The 15,202-nt window shown below is 38.5% G+C and overlaps 3 protein-coding genes across 3 annotated transcripts; 2 read left to right on the top strand and 1 right to left on the bottom strand.

Annotated features, from left to right (window-relative positions):
* Positions 1–1,575: 1,575 nt before the first annotated feature.
* On the bottom strand, positions 1,576–1,932 carry LOC140765054 (glutaredoxin-C7-like). The gene has a single exon (XM_073103971.1). The coding sequence runs from the start codon at positions 1,930–1,932 to the stop codon at positions 1,576–1,578; it is 357 nt and encodes a 118-aa protein (XP_072960072.1).
* A 2,729-nt stretch (positions 1,933–4,661) lies between these two features.
* LOC140765203 (uncharacterized) lies at positions 4,662–6,235 on the top strand. Its single transcript, XM_073104162.1, has 2 exons — positions 4,662–5,205; positions 5,276–6,235. Exons 1-2 carry the CDS (start codon positions 4,698–4,700, stop codon positions 5,782–5,784), a joined length of 1,017 nt encoding a protein of 338 aa, XP_072960263.1. The 5' UTR covers positions 4,662–4,697; the 3' UTR covers positions 5,785–6,235.
* A 4,037-nt stretch (positions 6,236–10,272) lies between these two features.
* On the top strand, positions 10,273–15,127 carry LOC140764596 (BTB/POZ domain and ankyrin repeat-containing protein NPR1-like). Its single transcript, XM_073103239.1, has 4 exons — positions 10,273–10,970; positions 11,903–12,650; positions 13,786–13,986; positions 14,681–15,127. Exons 1-4 carry the CDS (start codon positions 10,473–10,475, stop codon positions 14,917–14,919), a joined length of 1,686 nt encoding a protein of 561 aa, XP_072959340.1. The 5' UTR covers positions 10,273–10,472; the 3' UTR covers positions 14,920–15,127.
* Positions 15,128–15,202: the final 75 nt, after the last annotated feature.

Raw genomic sequence — 15,202 nt, 5'->3', positions numbered from 1 at the left:
CTCTCTCTCTCTCTCTATATATATATATATATGGATCTTGCTAAGTGGTAAGATGCTAACGTATTAATCAGAAAAAGAAAAAAGAAAAAGATGCTAACGTGCAATATACGTTGGTGGAAGAAAATATTGGTCATGCTATATACATTGCATATAATTTCGTCTGTATCACAGGCCAATGACATGCATGCGAGGATAGGGAACATCCTGACGACATTGATGAGACTGCAAGAGGAGTGGGTGGCCTCCTGACTATTCTCCCTACCCCTTAGGACGTGACTTCCACAACCTCCCCTTTTGGTGTGGGACATGAGTGATCGTATATAGGGTCGATGCTATTGCTGCCCGTGTTCGTTAAATCTATCTATCTATTGCATGGGTCCCAGGTATGCAGATCGCTAAAGTTTAGATGTACATGTCATGTCCTCCGTATATAGTGCAGCTAACTTCTAAATGTGTTGAGAGTTTTAAAAAATATCTGTGGGGTTTACGTGATTGTTGCGTTGCATCTTACATGAAAGCAACCATGCAAGGATAATAGGAGATCCATCGTCTGAAAGCAACCAGGGTGCAGGAAATTTCCTTCACTTCTTCTCTAAGGGCTTTTTTTACGCACTAAACCTAATAGTTTTTATTTGGTCTCTTTCAGCCCAGTTGGCTCCTTTGGGATTTCAGATTATTCTACTCATGAGCTGAAGTTAGTCAACATAATAAAATCCATATCATTTTCTTGAAAGGCGACTCCTGGGGGCCCAAATTCCATTATTACAAGGGCTACGGGCCCATCTTGATCCTGAGCCCCGGAGTACTACAACATGGGCTTAATGTTTATTTAAGTGTCAGGAGGGATTATTTGCAGCCCATGCATGCGTTATTGATTATTTTCATGGTTCTCCTAATCCTTTCGTAGGAAGGAGCTAACTGTACGATTCTTCGATCTTCTCAAATTCAAGCCGTTGTAGAAGAAAATGTTTTGCTTTTATTATTATTATTATTATTATTGATAAATGAAATGAACTATAGGTCGAATAAATTACGTATGATAATAGTTTGAATAAGAGGAACATGAATGTATTGTAAGTTTTAGTTATCATCGTTATTCTATGTTAGTAGAATTCAGCAGCAGTCAATGTAAGCTTTATTCCACTCGTAAGCACACCATTTACTTTCTCCTACTCACTTGTCGTTTTAGCCTCATCGTGACATGGCGTTGCTAACTCATTATTTCTCAAAAGGAGAGAGGAATATGATTCGGATATGCTCGTCAAATTACATCAATTTGAATAGCTTAGCTAGCCTTGCATTAGTAAATTTTAGGAAAAGAGTAAACTTAGACTGCTTATTTTGAGAAGGTAATACTTGACTGTACCTGCAAAGTACACAGTATAGTAAATAAATCTTATGAAGCAACTCATCTTCCTTTTTATCCCCCATATTTACACACCCAGCTCAACTGGTAGTGTCATGGTAGCAAAGCGCGTCTTCCATATTCCCAAATCCAGTGAGCTTAAAAGGAAAAAAAAGAAGAAAATAAAAAGGAAATTACGAGCACGACGTAGAATTACATAAATACCCTCATCATCCGCAAAGGGCTCCCACCTCCCGTAGCCTGGGGACGAGGTCCCCCCTGAGATGGAGCCCCATCAGCCCCTCGATCCCGCCCACCGGCGCCCCGCCGACGAACAGCGCCGGGATGCCGGCGGCCTCCGGTAGCTCCGCCTCCTCCTCCTCGAGCTCGATCACGGTCGGGTGCGCCCCCACGGCCGCGAGGAGCCTCCTCATGACGTGGCACATGCAGCACCCCTTCCGGCTAAAGATCACCACGGGGTTCTCCCGTATCAGCCGCCCGATCCGCTCCTCCGGCGCCTCCCCTCCGTCGATCGTCAGCACCGGCGCCCCTCTCGACAGGCATCTCACCCCTCCTCCCCCTTCCATTGATGATGTAGAGATCTCCTTCCCCCAACTCCACACAAACAAGAGAAGAATTAAATGGACAAAGATGGGGAACGAACTCGAGGGGAAGGCCTATATAGAGACGAAAAGACTTTGGGGCGGGGGAATGACGTCATCGTGACGGTGGGCAGGACGGGGTGGGGGAGGGTCCGCCAACGTCATCATCCACCCGAGGCACCGTAGTCTCCTGGTATGGGACATCCTGTGTGCCCCGGTGACGTCACGCCGCTAGAAGCACACGTGGCGAACGATCCCGCGAAGTCGAGCGGGCCCCGTTAGGCGTCGCGCGATTCCTCGTGGTCGACGTGGCGGGAGGAGCACCGTTGGCGTCCGTTTCGCGTCGGCGATCGTTAGTGGGCCGTCCATTCTGTCGAGGAAATGGAAAAACCACGGGTGCGACGTTACCTCGTCGAGGATATTTAACAACTTCCATCTTCCAGGGTTTAAATTGTCAAATATTGTAATAATACATACAAATAGACAATAGTGGGGGCGCTTATTAGTATAAATTAGGATTTATTACTTGGTGGGCTCCACACGTGGGTTGCCCCGGGCCCGGGCATGCAATGGCAATGCATTATGCATTATGCAGTAGGAGTAGGACGTTGCTTGCAATGGAAGGAGTTCTTTAATGCTGAGCGTTGACGTGGCGTGCCAAAGTGGCAACAGAGCTCCGCACTCGAAGGCCCACCTAATTAACAAACCTTTATCCCAATTAATTAAAGTAGTAGTAGAAGTTTTGAACTATCTCAAACAAAGAGGGGATGGAAGCGACGTACGTACGTCATTGCTTAGATAAACTAATATATAAATAGATATACGTAGAGGGTTACTGGCCACCATCACCGACCTGGCTGAATAAATGAAGGGAGAGAAGAGAACGGTGTACATTCCTTGGTCTCCTCCCATAGTGCGTGAGGACAAAGGCAAGCAGAAGTCTTTTCGCAAGGGCCAATGATATACAATAAGTGTGTCAAGTATGGCCTCCATCAACTTGCAGACATCTTTATGACACCCAATAACAGTTTGCAACTTTGGATCCAGAGTGGGGTTGCCTCCCTTGTCATAACACTCTTTAAATGCTCCCTTGGGTCCATTCGTCCATTCATTACTTAAAAAAGACTGGCAAAAGATATATATATTTATATATTTATACGATAATGTTTTCTAATTATCATCCAATAGATGCCGGCGAGTGATCATGTTAAGCTGCGCAAGCAGTTTGGCTTACGAATTTTTCTTTGTCTTCTTTCTCCTAAGCGCAAGTGTGTGACTATATATGAACGTCATTAACAAATACTACTATAAAATGATTTAAATAAGTGGTTGATTCGATTCTAAACTTCTTAAGCATTTAATCTATTTACAGTCCAAATCAAAATGCGAGCTAGCTTTACAAAGCCAACCCTCCTGTTAGGTTGTGAAGTCCTCCACCTGATGCATTCCTTAAGAATGCTCCGTATTGACTAGCTATATGGAGGTCCCCATTATTGATAGCTTTCACTAGCCCCTTGAGAATCACTATATATCCACATGAATAAATAGTTATTTTCTCTAAATTTTTAACTATCTATAAAAGTGCGGAGACTAAAATGCATCGATTATTATTAAAAAGAGAAGGAAAAAAATATATATTATACTATCTATAATAGGATTAGCACCATCATGTCAACCTTAACGTAATGTATTATCTCAAAAGAGGAGTGCAAAAGCTTCAAGTATCAATGGTATGTGCTTCTGCATGGAAAACGAGGCCAACGATCTAAATATTGATAAGGGTTAGAGAATTGGCTTCGGTAATATATAGACTAAGCTCTTGGCTTTCATCAAAACTAGTCTGGGAGCTTCAACCTCTGTTTGAAGAGGACTAAATATCGTGATGTGAATAGAGATAAATTTAAAACGAGAAATATGTGACGTACTGTTGCTATTATTCAACTTTTTTCCTCATCTCATCTACTCGAAGTTAATGCTTATCATTGACTACAAATGGATAGGAGCCGAAGATAGTAGGATATTTTTCCATCCATCGTTCTTTAGTACTCCACTTGTTCCCAATTAATTATAAACATACAAACTCTTATATTTTCTTTTAATCTCGATCAACTACGAGGTACCCTATTAGCGGATCGGGTGTAACAACTTAATGACCCGATCCACTTTCAGAAAACTGCATTAATCCGTTGACCTGGGAAACTAAAATCTTAAACTAAGACATGCATGCATATATGAAATATCTATTTTTATATATCCGTTGATAGAAAAAAAAATTGGAAGTTTGGAATAAAAAAAAAATAGAGGCCTAAAAATATTCTATATAAATTAAATAATGAGACGAATTAACTTAAGGTTGTTGGGCCGACGAGTTAGGTTGTCATAATATTTATTGCATCCTCCACGTCGCGACGATTAACTCACACATGGTTACATAACCATACAGATTAGCATAACAACAACTTAATAAAATATGTTAACTAAATTTTTTAAAGTTCTAATGAATGAAATATTGCCGGAACCAATCACCCAGCAGCAGTAGCTTAATTGAGTACTAGGCTCTACTAAACCCAATCCAAACTACTTAACAAGCCTAAGCCCACTTTTAAAGTCCGGCCCATAATTACGACCTCATGGCCCAATATGAAACCCACGCCATTATTCGTATTTAAAAGTTTTGAGTAACCGCTTCCTCGTCTCGTATCCGATCCCGAAGAGGGTTTCCTACTGCCTCCAGCCTCCTTCGCGAATCCATGGAGCTCGAATCCGAATTCGGCGATAGGATCCTAATTGAGAGCGGTTCGACCAAGGAGATTGGAAGAGGTGTAGGGTTGGAGTTTGGCCGCTCCTCCTCCGACCGCACCGTCTCCCGCCGCCACCTCTCCCTTCGGCTCCTCGGCGAGGAATCCAAGCTCCATTTCGAAGTAGTCGGGAGGAATCCTATCGTGATTTGCCGCGGGGAAGGCGGGGGAAGAAGGGTTTATCGGAGTTCCGAGAAGGGGGAGCTGAGTGTTGGAGATCGCTTCTCGCTGTCGCTCAAATATCCTTCCTTTTTCGCTGTGGGGAGAGTTGGGGAGGAGAAGGGGGAGGTCGAGAAGGCGGTGTTGGATGCGGTGGAAAGAAGGGAGAAGAGGACCCTGGAGAGGAGAAGGGAGAAGGAGGAGACCGCGAGGATGGAGATTGCTGGAGGTGAAGGCGACCAGGAAGAGTTAGAGCTGGATATAGAGTCGTTGGATATTTCCCAAATTGATCCCGTTAAAGGTAAAAATTTCATCTTTCTGTATAAATTTAGAAAGTTTCTTACTTAGTAATCTTTTATATATGAATGCAGAGTTTGGGTTCCTTGTGAGAGGTCATGAATTCGACAAGTATCCTAGGCAAAAGATCCTTCCTTTGAAGGATTGGAATTGGTTTCTTGAGGTAGTAGGACGTAATTCTGATGACGAAGAAGGTGAGGTCAATGATAGAGTAGGTAGTTCCAAGGGAAAGGGCAGGAGGAGAAGGAATAAGAAAGGGGAGGAAGGGGAAGACGAGGATTGGACTGGGGAGAGCGAGGAGGGGGAGAAGGATTTTGTTGCAAAATCCGGAAGTGCTAAGAGACCTAGATACACTACGAGATCAAAGGACCACAAAAGACCACGTAATGAGGATGAAGGTGTTCAAAGGAAGGTAGGCACGCAGCATAAAGCTGTCAAGGATCATAGCAATGACGAGGATGAGGAGGATGAAGAAGATGAAACCTTGGGAGGTTTTCTTGTTAACAATGACGAAGAAGAGGAAGCTGAGGAAGAGGAATCGGAGGACGAGGAAGAATTTGTTGAAGAGGATGACGATGAATGATTATGGAAAAGAAACTTAGCATCTTTGCATCATGAAATGAAGTAAGTTTCTCATGCTGTGTTGTATCATACATGTAAAGAAATGCAAGGTAGTTAATAATGTGTTTATAATAGTTGATCATTAGATTTTCCCTCTTAATTTTTTTCTGCTAGAAGTTCTTTGATCTCTGTTATTTAATATCAATAATTCCACAAGTAGTTACTGCATTCAACTTATTGTTCCATTCCATGCTTCGATTTTCCTAAGCTGCTCAGAGTTAATTAAATATGCTTGTCTGCCATTTTCTATTGTTTCTGCTAGAAGTTCTCTGATCTTTGCTCATTTTGTCTCCAATATAAGCTTCATATCCTTGAGAGAAGCATCTAGCATATATATTTATTTATCTGCGTGTATCAATTAATATGTATCTGACATAGAGGTGGCTGGTGAATTGAACTCTATCTATTTCATAGGCATCTAGTAAGCTGATTCTGAAAACTAGAGAGATGACACTGATATTTCTAGAGAGATGAGTTAGTAACACTAGATAGCTCATGATGCTGCTTCTTAAGCATAGTTGAAATGTGAGGTTATTGGAATGAAGATCTTGATGCACCCCCCTGCCCCTCCCCCCCTAGTTAACATATGAATCTTATGGGCTTTAACTTGCAAGCCTGCCTGACAGAAAATGTGGATTCAATTACAGACCTGATAAACCTAAACCATTTTCCTACTATGGAGGAAATCCAGCTTAATTTACTATTGCAACTGAGAAGCTATCTTTGACTGGTAAAGGTGAAGAGATGCCTTGACAGCGCTATAATAGCCATAAGCAGCTGCAGCGAACAACTTTGTATCTAGAAATAATGCCTACGGAACGTGGAAATGCAAATATTATGCTAGAGGAGAAGCTAAAACTGTAAAAGAACATGTGAAAGTTTGTCAATAAAGAATTTTTAGGTAATCTAGCTGATTGAAGGTTTGGGAGGAAACAAGAGGATTCTTTTGTAAGAAGATAAGTTTGATCTTGGTGGCTGTAGAATTTAAACCTCAAAATTTCTCTCCTGCTGCCAAGTTGTAGGTTTGATGCCTAAAAGAATCGCTTGAAATTTCTTAGGACATTTAACAGTCATTTTTCGTTCTCATGTTCTGATTCGATATAAATACCAGGAGCTAGAGGATCAGACGACAACTTCAATATGTTTATTTAGGCAATTATCCATTATGTTTTACTTTTCATGTTAATGTCAGTGGCTTCTAGGTTTTATACACTGATATAGACATATAGTCCTATGACTTCAAAACTTTGCATCTTTTGTTCCTACAAAAAAGACCATGTGAGATCTATATGGAGATTTTCCTTTGGTCTGAGTTTTGATTAGAGTTCAAGATCAGAATTAGGAAGAAGTGAAATCCATTATACTCTCTCTCTCTCTCTCTCACATCTCTTGAGAGAGAGAAGATACTTAAAATATTATTCTTCTTGGAGACAATAGCACATAGAGAAGGTACTTAAAATATTATTCTTCTTGGAGACAATAGCACATTGATGGCTGTTTGAGGCAGATCATCCGTATCTCTTCAACCATCAGCCATCACAATCATATATAAGCAATCCCTTTCCTATGAGCTAGCAGACATAATTTCTAGTGTGACAGGGTCAGATTCGGGAGATAGGTGGTGAAATGGAGTCTGGTATCTTTTTACCTTAGTCTTCGTCTAATTCGGATTTGATTTGGATACATAAGCGGGATCAAAATTCTTGATTTGCATCCTGACCTATTTTTTGTTGATCCATTTCCTCTCATCTTTTTCCAACATTTCCTCTACAATTGGCAATCTCCATGATTTCTGTTACTCTTCTTCCTCTCATGTTCTCAATCTCTTTCAACTTTTTTCTCTCCCTCCCTTTCCCACACATTCTTCTATTAATCCTAACCCAATGTCAAATTCTATGTGATTGTTTCCAATTATTTCTTTTATCTTAATCTCTCTCACTTCCTCTCTCTATCAATCTCTTTCTTCTTCTATAAATGAAATGGGTATAGGTGACTGTGCAACCCTGTATAGAGATTATGATAGTTCAGCGGCCTTACTGTAATGTTTTTTTTTTTTTTCAGAGGATATAAGTGATACTAAATATTTTTAAATCGAGATTTAATCCTTAATGGTTATATTTAAACTATTTTTTTTTATGATGTTTGATGAATTTATATATTAAATTTAAAGATATATTTACCGTATCTAAAATAATAATAATAATCGAATTTCAGATAAAAGATATACATAAGTTCAATATATCTATCATAATTTTATCATTTTAAATTCTATCGATATTATTTTTAATGTATTAAAAAGCTTATTTAATTATTTATAACTTTGTTTTTAATAATTATTTTTAAATTCTATCACTAAATTAGTCAAATACGAGGAAAGAAAAAGTAATAGTTTCAATGCAACTAAAAGTGTTTGAAGCGACACAAATAAAATTATAAAGGGGTGAGATAATTTAAACCTAACCACCGAGTAGTAAATTATAGTTTCTTCTAAAAGTAAAAAAATATAGGGTGTTTTTTAATTATAAATTTTCAACCTAATCGCACAACTTTTATGGTTTAATTACCAATCATATGTACTGATCTTCCTCCCCGATCAAATCATGGTCATCAAACTTCAAAAGAGATGGGGGGATGTTTTTGAAAGACTTCAGTTGCCCAAATTTTAAGTTTCTTCCCCTGTATACAGCGGACACTCAAAAGAAAGGTTACATTTATTTTAATCCAGCGACCTCTGCCTAACCATTTCCGTGATCATTATCCTATCAAGAACTTTGAGAACTAAAATTTATCGTTTATTGCCCACTTGTTCCACATGGTTTTGGAAACCCAGTGGGCTTAAAAATATCAAATATATTCTAGGGATTTTTATAAATTATACTGTATATTTTGATTCGCATCTCGTTTTTGAAGATTTTATAACATGACCCCTCTTTTTTTTTAATAATATTCATTTAACACCCTGAGTTAATTTAATCTAACTGTAATCAAACTGAATGATACCAGAAAGAGAATATTCTGTTATAATTCACTATGTAATTTATAATATTCCTAAATTACTCTTATACTTATCTCTAATTTTATTCATAACATGAACATCTATATTTGTTGTTTTTTCTCATTCGATGGAGAACATCACCTAAATGCTGAGCCAATTTTAGAGCTTCCAAACTCCAAGCCATGGAGATCTTAGAGCTCCCTAAACGCTAAGCCGATTTTGTTATTTGCGACATCAAAGATGGGGAGGGAAATGAAGAAAAAATAGGGAAAGATGGAGAAAAAAAAGGGTTTGCGCTAGAAGAAAAATAGGTAAAGTTGGGGGAAGCTTCTAAGGCTTGTACGTGATAGATATTTTAGGGAATTCTTGTGGGTTGTGGGTTTTGATATTATAATTTTGTGAGGTAGGGTTTAGTTATAGATAAGAGGATTTATATTTTATGGAGTTAGTATTTAGTTTGGGGAAGAAAGATTTTATGGAAATTTAGGTTATGTCAGAACTTTTTAAGGGTATTTTAATAATCTTTGAACTAGAGTCACATAAACTATATAACATAGTTAATTAACTAAAGTAACGTTGGGGTGTTAAATAAACATTGTAGAAAAATAAAATATCCAAAAACAGAGTGCGAATCATAAAATAGATACGTGTGATTTGTAAAAATCTCTATATTCTAAAAGTCAAAATGCGGTCTCTCTTGCCCTTTTATTTAATGATCTAGCTTTTGTCTTCAATTGTAGCCTAACTCAGTAGAGAGACAAATTTAAATCCAGATTGGTGGCACAACTTTGCTGCATCTCCCCTTAAATTATGCCAACTAATCATACATTTTAAGCATTCTAGGTCAGATTCCACCCATTAATTCTCATCTAAATTAATAAATAGAATAGCGAAGGTAAACTCTGACCTTTATCTGGTCTCGTTCTTTTGGTTCTCCAGACAAACATATGAAGAGTTTAAATGAGTTTAAATTTAATATAATTAAATTCACGTCATAAATGAGTTATTATTTCAATTTATGCTCCGCCACCTATTAATTATAATACAGATAACACAGTTATTAGTCAAATAATTTATTCTTTTATACCTGGCCCATTCTAATAGATCCGGCCAAAATACCACCCTTAATTTTTTTTTTTGATGTAATATATAAAATTAAATATATATTTTATTATAATAGAATACATATAATTTATATGTATAATGCACACTCTTTTTATCCCAAGAAAAGAAAAGAAATGAACAAATTAAATCCCAAAATCGAACAAGTTGGTTTGGTTTGTGAATTGTGAATTGTGAATTGTGAATTGTGAGTGAACCGACGTGTCCGTCCCATTCCAATTTCGAAAGGCCTCCACATCCTTTTCCCAAGTGGATAATTCGTTCTTCTACGATATTGCGACGGGCAACATTAGCGTTTAGTAAACATCCAAAGCAGTTGACCCGAGAGAAAGTAAATCGTGGCGCAGGAACAACGGAAGCTTCTCAAGGGATATTGATAGAAGGGAGAGACCGACGACGCCTTTTCCTCTCGAGAAGCTCCAGTTCTTTTTCCTTGTCACTTCCTCCTCACTTCCCTTTCCCACTTCCCTTTTCTTCATCGGCTCTTCGCTTCCAGTTGTTGTTGCTATCACTTTCTAATTTCTCCTCCACACATGGAGGAAGTAAGCCAAATCACCACCGCCTTCTCGGACTCCGAAAACGGCAGCACGGCCTGCTTCGGTGGGGACTCCTCCGCAGACGTGGCGGCGCTCCGCCGCCTTTCCGAGAACCTAGGCTCCCTCTTCTTATCCCCCGAATCTGGCTCTTATTCGGACGCCCGCATCGCCGTGGGCTCGTCCGAGCTCAGAGTCCACCGATGCGTGCTCTCCGCACGGAGCCCCTTCTTCCGCGAGGTGTTTGCGAATTTGCCTGAGAAGGAGAAGGTGAAGATTGGGGATTTGGTCAAGGAATTGGACGTGAGCTACGAGGCGCTCGTGGCCGTGCTCCAGTATGTATACACTGGCCAAGTGGCGGCGCTTCCCAAGGGGTTGTGCGTCTGTGTTGATGAGGAGTGCTCGCATGTTGGATGTAGGCCGGTGGTTGATTTCATGGTGCAGATGCTCTACGTCTCCTTCACCTTTCAGATATTTGAGCTTGCGAATCTTTTCCAGGTGAGACGATGAAAGAGTTGAAATTTTCGCTGAATTTGATCGTTTTGGTTGTTTCGCTTCTTGGGTTGCTGATTTGAGATGTTTTGAGTGATGGATAGGGATCAATTTGATTTTTTTGATTGGGTTTCAGTCGATTTGGTATGTGACTTTCTTCCAGACGAAATGGTCGAACAATTGGATCGTTCTTTAAGTTCTCTGTTTTGTTTGGCTTGCTTATTGGGCTGTTGGTTTGGGTGGATTCGAGTAATTGTTAGTGTTCAAAATGAGATTCTTATTTGGCTTCGATTGATTGGATAGGCAATTTTCCAACCTCTCATCTTTAAGCTAAGTTACTTGCGTAGTATGCTTACGATGGATTAAGGGATTGTTTTAAATCGCTCCTAAAATTCTGAGTTGATACTGGAGCATATCCTGGTTCCTTATACTCCCTATGTTTTCCTCTCTTTCTCTTGATTTACTTCCTTTTCACTCCAAAAAGAAGTTAAGGTTTCCTTTCTAATCTCGTTGAATCCTTTTTTTTTTCCCCCATAAGCATTCTCATCTCCTTACTATGTTTAGAATAGGTGAACCATCCTTCTCTTTTCTGACAAATTTCTCGTTGTTTTCTTTTGTCTGCTTTCCTGACAGTCCGGCAAATAACTGTGGCCTTCTTGTTAGGTTTTGCATTTTGCCATGTATGGTTTATTTGGCTCTTTTGTTCTAATAAAGGTCTTGTTCCTTTCCTCCTTTGAAAGGGAAATTTATGATGATTTTCATGGTAGTCTTAAACCTTTATCAAACTGGTGTGTTTTTCTTTAATTTTTTTTTTTTTTGGTAGTCAGCTTCTAGAGTTAGCAGAGTGTACTTCAATGGCATAATTAGGTTCTTCAAAACTGTTATTATTGGCTGATTCTTTTCATTAACTAAGTAACCTTTTATATGTTTTGTTGTAGAGGCGGCTTCTTGATGTCCTTGACAAGGTGGCTGCAGATGACATTGTGGTCATTCTATCTGTTGCAAAATTGTGCAGCAAATACTGCTCCAGATTGGTTGACAAGTGCATTAATATTGTAGTCAGGTCAGATGTTGACATAATTACTCTTGAGAAGGCATTGTGCCCAGAAACCGTCAAGCAAATCATGGATTTACGTTTAAGTCTTGGATTACTGACGCCTCAAAACAGAAATTTTCCTGATAAACATGCAAGGAGAATACATAGGGCTCTTGAATCAGATGATCTTGAATTAGTGGGAATGCTTTTGAAGGAAGGACATACAACTTTAGATGATGCATGTGCGCTGCACTATGCAGTGGCATATTGTGATCCCAAAATCACCACAGAAATTCTGGATCTTGGACTTGTAGATGTTAATCACAGAAATCTCAGGGGTTATACAGTGCTTCACATAGCTGCAATGCGTAAGGAACCTAAAATCATGGTCTCTCTTCTAACAAAGGGAGCTAGACCATCTGATCTTACATTAGATGGAAGAAAGCCACTTCAGATATCAAAGAGACTTACCAACCACGAAGACTACAACAAAACCATTGAACAAGGACAAGCTTCTCCAAAAGGTCGGTTGTGCCTTGAGATATTGGAACAAGCTGAAAGAAAAGATCCACAAGTAGGAGAAGCTTCGGTTTCTCTTGCAATGGCCAGTGATGAACTGTGTGGAAAATTACTGTATCTTGAAAATCGAGGTGATTCATCTCATTCCTTTAGTTATCTTTCTGTTCAAATTCTTATAATAGCAAACCTAGTATCTCATGGTGCTTAATCTATCATATAATTGATTAAACTTTTTGATGGACTACTTTGCAATTGTAAGTACGACGATGTTAGATATATTGTTACGGACCAGATTCGGACTGATCTTGATGTAAAAAAATTATAAAAATTTAGGTAGTGATAGTCTGACGAGATAGGGTTTTAATAGCTCTAGTTTTACATTAATTGAATGTCTGGATGAAAAGATATAATTAAAATAGTGGAACAATGTCAGAATAGAACAGAACGGTAAATATCCGACGTTGCGGTGGTTGTCGGAGGGTGGCGGATGACTAAGAATGATAGTGAATAGCCATATAGTAGGGTGGCTACTAGAGGTGATGGCTATGGGTTGGAGGTAGAATTAGGGTTTCTAACTTAAATCAACTCCTAGGAAAATAAATAGCTATGATTAACTTATTTCTACTCTTAGATTATCTTATTCTTACTCATAAGATAAACTCAAGATTAAAATAATTTCTCAATACTTTGATACTTGGATTATTAAATTAAGAAGCCTAGCCCATCAATATATAAGGGTGAGGTACAATGAGTTATACTCAGACTTAACTCTAAAGATTTATATGTCTCGAACTAAAACTTACTTTAAAGGTTTACATGATTTAATTAAATTTGCCTTAGTGACTTATATAACTTAATTAAACTTGTTTTAGTAATTTATATGATTTAACTAAATTTGTCTTAAATGTTTACATAAGCAAGAATGAATTAAAAGATAAATAGACTTAATCCATTGAGCGCAATGTCCTCATGATATGATCCGATTTGATCCAGTTTGCATCATACATGACTGTGTTATCAGAAGCTTTTAGCTATTTTCACCTCAATAATTTTACTTTCTCCTTACTTAGGATTTTTTATATTAATACTATATTTCGTGCTTTTTTCATGGTTCTCTATATGATTAGATTCTGCCTGTAGTACTTTATTTGATTCCCGTTATTTCTTCTCTAAACCAACCTAATATTCATACTTACTTTTTTATAATTCCCGTAAGCGTCATGAAAGTTCTGCAATTAGTTTGCACTATAACTATTTTCTCTGCAGTTGCATTGGCAAGAATGATGTTTCCTGAGGAGGCAAGAGTTGCCATGGACATTGCACAAGTAGATGGCACCTCTGAGTTCACTTCGAATCATGGTTCTAACCATCTCCCGGGAAACCAGAGGGCAACTGTTGATCTGAACGAAACATCTTTCAAGGTCAGGGAAGAACGCCTAGCTCGAATAAGAGCACTTTCTAAAACAGGTAACTCATTTTGCTTGTTATTCTAATCTTGATGTTCCATGAGTATTAACATTTGCAATTATTTTGCATAGCTAAGATAAAAAATCCTGTTTCCACTTTTTGATGACAACTGATATACCTTCTTACCTATTGGTGAACAATCCTAGCAAATGGATACAGGACATCCCTGATTGCAGTTGCATGGCGGATGTTACATGCGGCAGATTTATATAGTTTTGCTTTAGGAATATCATAGGTAGCACCTACCTTGGTATGACATCAGTGAACTCGCATATCATAGGTTAAATCTTATATGAATTGAAGCTTATGATCTCCTCACATCCCGTGGAAGTAGCTTTACACTCTATTGTTATTTAGCATAACATAAATATCTATATCTCTTATCAGATTTTTGGCATTTCTTTCTCTTGCAGGGCCTCAATTTTTTTTAGTAGTCCACCCAGTAATTAGATTAATACTTCTAAAATAACTTTAAATGTCTGGCAGTCTTACTCTATTAATAAGATGATAAATTCTTGATGGCCATTGTTCTCACACCCACAACTTAACTAAGATGGACTAGATGGCAAATTATTGTAAATGAAAAGATGGTAGTTTGTTATTCCTATGACTCCTAAATTCATATAGTTGATAAGGTCTGCATGGTGATTTGGTATAATTCGACGTGATAACATGTCGAAATTGCATGTATCAGTGGAACTTGGGAAGCGGTACTTTCCTCGTGCCTCAGCAGCTCTTAACAAGCTTATGGATGACGACGCCGAGCTCACTTGTCTTGGTAAAGATACAACAGAAGAGAAGAAGAGGAGGTACTATGAACTGCAAGCTGTTCTACGAAAAGCTTGCAGTGAAGACAAAGAGGAACGTACTTCTGCATCCTCTCCTCCATCATCATCATCAACATCTGGAAGGGTGGTTCGAGCAAAGAGATAATATTTTGACACCTCCTGCATAAATTTTGCCTTTTAATTCTCAAACTTCTATACTCGACCAGATATGCTTGTTAATATAGATGTATGCATAAGTAAGCCAGAGATGTTTCTTCCCTTTTCTGCTGAGTTTTCTTGTAGATATAACTAATATAAAACTCTATTTACGTGTACAATCTTTTCTCAAATGTGCATCTATATCCTTTCATTCCCTTGTTATTTTTTAGTATTATATAAATGTACTTGTTGGTAAGAATAGTAAGGATTCTTCATCTCTCTCTAAATTC

This window comes from Typha angustifolia, chromosome 8, assembly GCF_048772165.1.
Source record: "Typha angustifolia cultivar Huaian chromosome 8, ASM4877216v1, whole genome shotgun sequence".
NCBI lineage: Eukaryota > Viridiplantae > Streptophyta > Magnoliopsida > Poales > Typhaceae > Typha > Typha angustifolia.
This window is presented reverse-complemented; position numbering and strand designations above follow the sequence as displayed.